Source organism: Hyperoodon ampullatus (genome assembly GCF_949752795.1).
Source record: "Hyperoodon ampullatus genome assembly, chromosome: 9".
Taxonomy (NCBI): Eukaryota; Metazoa; Chordata; class Mammalia; order Artiodactyla; family Ziphiidae; genus Hyperoodon; species Hyperoodon ampullatus.
The window spans coordinates 4,161,267-4,167,266 of NC_136922.1; the positions used below are offsets into that span (position 1 = coordinate 4,161,267).

A 6,000-nucleotide genomic window follows, 5' to 3' on the forward strand; every position below is an offset into this window, starting at 1 on the left:
CTGAAAGTGAGGGGATGGAAAAAGATATTCCATGCAAATGGAAATCAAAAGAAAGCTGGAGTAGCAGTACTCATATCAGATAAAATAGACTTTAAAATAAAGAATGTTACAAGAGACAAGGAAGGACACTACATAATGATCAAGGTATTAATCCAAGAAGAAGATATGACAATTAAAAATATATATGCACCCAACATAGGAGCACCTCAATACATAAGGCAACTGCTAACAGCTAAAAAAGAGGAAATTGACAGTAACACAATCATAGTGGGGGACTTTTAACACCTCACTTACACCAATGGACAGATCATCCAAAATGAAAATAAATAAGGAAACAGAAGGTTTAAATGACACAATAGACCAGATAGATTTAATTTATATTTATAGGACATTCCATCCCAAAACAGCAGATCACACTTTCTTCTCAAGTGCACATGGAACATTCTCCAGGATATACCACATCTTGGGTCACAAATCAAGCCTCAGTAAATTTAAGAAAATTGAAGTCATATCAAGCATCTTTTCTGTCCACAATGTTATGAGATTAGAAATGAATTACAGGGAAAAAATGTAAAAAATACAAACACATGGAGGCTGAACAATACATTACTAAATAACCAAGAGATCACTGAAGAAATCAAAGAGGAAATAAAAAAATACCTAGAGACAAATGACAATGAAAACATGATGATCCAAAGCCTATGGGATGCAGCAAAAGCAGTTCTAAGAGGGAAGTTTATAGCTATACAAGCCGACCTCAAGAAACAAGAAAAATCTCAAACAATCTAATGTTACACCTAAAGGAACTAGAGAAAGAAGAACAAACAAAACCCAAAGTTAGCAGAAGGAAATAAATCATAAAGATCAAAGCAGAAATAAATGAAATAGAAACAAAGAAAACAATAGCAAAGATCAATAAAACTAAAAGCTGGTCCTTTGAGATGATAAACCATTAGCCAGACTCATCAAGAAAAAGAGGGAGAGGACTCAAGTCAATAAAATTATAAGGGCTTCCCTGGTGGCGCAGTGGTTGAGAGTCCGCCTGCCGATGCAGGGGACACGGGTTCGTGCCTAGTCCGGGAAGATCCCACATGCCGTGGAGCAGCTGGGCCCGTGAGCCATGGCCTCTGAGCCTGTGCGTCCGGAGCCTGTGCTCCGCAATGTGAGAGGCCACAACAGTGAGAGGCCCGCGTACCGCAAAAAAATAAAAATAAAAAAAATAAAAATAAAAAAAAAATAAAATAAAATAAAATTATAAATGAAAAAGGGGAAGTTACAAATGACACCACAGAAACACAAAGCATCCTAAGAGACTACCACAAGCAACTCTATGCCAATAAAATGGACAACCTGGAAGAAATGGACAAATTCTTAGAAAGGTATAACCTTCCAAGACTGAACCAGGAAGAAGTAGAATATATGAACAGACCAATCACAAGTAATGAAATTGAAACTGTGATTGAAAATCTTCCAACAAACAGAAGTCCAGGACCAGATGGCTTCACAGGTGAATTCTATCAAACATTTAGAGAAGAGCTAACACCCATCCTTCTCAAACTCTTCCAAAAATTTGCAGAGGAAGGAACACTCCCAAACTCATTCTATGAAGCCACCATCACCCTGATACCAAAACCAGACAAAGATACTACAAAAAAAGAAAATTACAGACCAATAACACTGATGAATATAGATGCAAAAATTCTCAATAAAATACTAGCAAACAGAATCCAACAACATATTAAAAAGACCATACACCATGATCAAGTAGAATTTATCCCAGAGATGCAAGGATTCTTCAATATATGCAAATCAATGTGATACACCATATTAACAAACTGAAGAATAAAAACCATATGATCATCTCAACAGATGCAGAAAAAGCTTTTGACAAAATTCAACACCCATTTATGATAAAAACTCTCCAGAAAGTGGGCATAGAGGGAAGCTACTTCAACATAATAAAGGCCATATATGACAAACCCACAGCAAACATCATTCTCAATGGTGAAGAACTGAAATCATTTCCTCTAAGATCAGGAACAAGGCAAGGATGTCCCCTCTCACCAATATTATTCAACATAGCTTTGGTAGTCCTATCCATAGCAATCAGAGAAGAAAAAGAAATAAAAGGAATACAAATTGGAAAAGAAGAAGTAAAACTGTCACTGTTTGCAGATGACATGATACTTTACATAGAGAATCCTAAAGATGCCACCAGAAAACTACTAGAGCTAATCAGTGAATTCGGTATTGCTGCAGGATACAAAATTAATGCACAGAAATCTCTTGCATTCCTATATACTAAGATGAAAAATCTGAAAGAGAAATTAAGGAAACTCTCCAATTTACCATTGCAACAAAAAGAATAAAATACCAAGGAATAAACCTACCTAAGGAGACCAAAAACCTGTATGCAGAAAACTATAAGACACTGGTGAAAGAAATTAAAGATGATACCAGGAGATGGAGAGATATACCATGTTCTTGGGTTGGAAGGATCAATATTGTGAAAATGACTATACTACCCAACGAAATCTACAGATTCAATGCAATCCTTATCAAATTACCAATGGCATTTTTTACAGAACTGGAACAAAATGTCTTATAATTTGTATGGAGACACAAAAGACCCCAAATAGCCAAAGCAGTCTTGAAGGAAAAAAATGGAGCTGGAGGAATCAGACTCCCTGACTTCAGACTATACTACAAAGCTACAGTAATCCAGACAATATGGTACTGGCACAAAAACAGAAATATAGATCAATGGAACAGGATAGAAAGCCCAGAGATAAACCCACGCACCTATGGTCAACTAATCTATGACAAAAGAGGCAAGGATATACAATGGAGAAAAGACAGTCTTTCCAATAAATGGTGCTGGGAAAACTGAACAGCTACATGTAAAAGAATGAAATTAGAACACTCCCGGACACCATACACAAAAATAAACTCAAAATGTATTAGAGAGCTAAATGTAAGAGCAGACACCATAAAACTCTTAGAGGAAAACATGGGAAGAACACTCTTTTTTTTTTTTTTTTTTGGTATGTGGACCTCTCACTGTTGTGGCCTCTCCCATTGTGGAGCACAGGCTCCGGACGTGCAGGCTCAGTGGCCATGGCTCACGGGCCCAGCTGCTCTGCGGCATGTGGGATCCTCCCGGACGGGGGCACGAACCCGTGTCCCCTGCATCGGCAGGCAGACTCTCAGCCACTGCACCACCAGGGAAGCCCGGAAGAACACTCTCTGAAGTAAATCACAGCAAGATATTTTTTGATCCACCTCCTAGAGTAATGGAAATAAAAACAGAAATAAACAAATGGGACCTAATGAAACTTCAAATCTTTTGCACAGCAAAAGAAACCATAAACAAGACAAAAAGACAATCCTCAGAATGGGAGAAAATATTTGCAAATGAATCATCGGACAAAGGATTAATCTCCAAAATATATAAACAGGTCATGTGGCTCAATATTAAAAAAAAAAAAACCCATTCCAAAAATGGGCAGAGGACCTAATAGACATTTCTCCAAAGAAGACATACAGATGGCCAGGAAGCACATGAAAAGCTGCTCAACATCACTAATTATTAGAGCAATGCAAATCAAAACTACAATGAGGTATCACCTCACACCAGTTAGAATGGGCAGCATCAGAAAATCTAGAAGCAACAGGTGCTGGAGAGGGTGTGAAAAAAGGGAACCCTCTTGCACTGTTGGTGGGAATGTAAATTGATACAGCCACTATGGAGAACAGTATGGAGGTTTCTTAAAGAACTAAAAATAGAATTACTATATGACCCAGCAATCCCACTACTGGGTATATACCCTGAGAAACCATAATTCAAAAAGACACATGCACCACAATGTTCATTGCAGCACTATTTACAATAGCCACGTCATGGAGTCAACCTAAATGCCCATCAACAGACGAATTGATAAAGAAGATGTGGTACATATATACAATGGAATATTACTCAGCCATAAAAAGGAACGAAATTGGGTCATTTGTAGAGATGTGGATGGATCTGGAGACTGTCATACAGAGTGAAGTATGTCAGCAAGAGAAAAACAAATATCGTATATTAACACATTTATATGGAACCTAGAAATGGTACAGATGAACCAGTTTGCCAAGCAGAAATTGAGACACAGAAGTAGAGGAAAAACATATGGACACCAAGGGGGGAAAGTGTTGGGGGGTGGGTGTGGTGGTGTGATAAATTGGACAATTGGGATTGACATGTATACACTGATGTGTATTAAATGGATGACTAATAAGAAAAAAATATTTGATAGTGGAAATAAATAAAGTTTAGAGAAGGAAGGTCAAAAGCGCAAGGGAAATTGCATACACAAATCAACAAAAGTTTACTTTTTGGATGGAGCTATTTGTGTGATCAAAGTTTTGCAAACTGGTTAAGTTTCACGCATATTGGGTCAATATGGGGACTCATTTGGTTTTTATTTTATTCAAAGTATAGCAAATACATTTATGAGCCCAAAGTCAATGCTGGAATTTGCTCTGTCATCTCTCTTTCTCACCTCTCTGTTTATCTCTCTATCTGAATCTATTCAGCCCTTTGATTAGCCTGTTTCTTGCCTAAGGGCTCCCCCACCAGAGTTAAACACCTTTTGGGTTTATAGGGCAGTACTGGCAGCTAGCATAGTGCTGTGCCCCGGGGGACACCCAGTGACGTCTGGAGAATAGTTGCTACTTGAACAGATACTTGCCTCCGTTTACTGTAACTGAACACCCATTCATTACAACCTCTGTGTCTGTTGCTTTCTTTACAGGGCTTCTCAAAACAATGTGAAGGAGAAGAAATTTTCCTAGGTCAGTTTATATATAATAAAACAGGAACCACCGTTCAAACATTTGCGCTCCAGGTAATGAGACCCTTGGGAAAAGATAGGGTATAAGTGATGAGATCCCAGGGCGGGATTTGTTGGGATTGCTTGTTGCAAAGTGGTGTGTGTGAGAGTAATTATGACAAAAGTGTGCGATAAGCAAGGCTTGTCTGAATTTCAATTCTTAGCTCCAATCATGTACATAAGTTTTAATGCAAAAAATAGGCAAATATAAAAGTTGTTTCTAAGCCAAATTCTTCATCATTTGCTATCACTTTTATATATATATATATATATTTATTTATTTATTTATATTCTCTTTCTCATCCTTATCTTACTTATTAGATTCTCTTGATAAGATTAGGTGTGATAGTCACTATCATCTTCCTTCCATAAAAGGGATGGGGATGATGATGGTACAAAATGAGATGGTTGGGGGCAGAGAGGAACTCAGAGAGAATAAATATTTAATACCAGATAATATAAGTAACCCTTCTCACCCTAACTCAATGGGGAAAGAATACCAACTGGTAACTTAGAAACCCTTGAAAGTCATTAAGGCATATGAAATATATTTCATCATTTCTCATTAGTCACAGGAAATAATGAAGAGATGTAGAAGGCATCTTAAACCATGTAAAAACAAGTGTGTTACTACAATTCTTGGCCAATGGTGAAAAAATCTAAGCTGAAAGCAGTATATGTGTCAGAAATGAATGTACATGTAGAGTTTCACATTCAGTTGTATACCCACATCCCTCCCTGGGGCAGCCAACAAGGAGCACCACAGAGGCGGGACAAGGCAGTGAGAGGGCTCAGCGTATAGACCACCATGTTATCTCCCTCCCCTGTATTTGACTTTTTATGAGCTCTTTACTTACAGTAGCTCATTACATCATCCATACTTAAAAGTACTTGACTTAAGAAGGAAAGACAGTGTTTTAATTTTTTATTACATCAGCATGACTCAGGGTTCTTTGAGAAGGTTTATTTTATAAGACATTAATTTCAATCTTTTCTGTATTTTCAGCATGAAGTTTCTGAATTCTTATTATGTATGAAACTTAAAATCCTTAGCAATTGGGGACACCCGAAGTATACTTGTTTATATAGATTCAGGGTTCATGGAACCCCAAGAGATGACACCTAG

At 37.5% G+C, this 6,000-nt stretch overlaps 1 protein-coding gene across 1 annotated transcript in view; it reads left to right on the top strand.

Annotated features, from left to right (window-relative positions):
• The window catches only part of SUN3 (Sad1 and UNC84 domain containing 3), a gene marked incomplete at its 3' end in the record, with an annotated part of 28,165 nt that extends 22,165 nt beyond the window's left edge, over positions 1-6,000 (top strand). Inside the window, exons 7-8 of the mRNA XM_079711754.1 lie at positions 4,797-4,889; positions 5,881-6,000. Coding sequence (XP_079567880.1) covers positions 4,797-4,889; positions 5,881-6,000 — 213 coding nt within the window. The remainder of the gene's footprint in view (positions 1-4,796; positions 4,890-5,880) is intronic.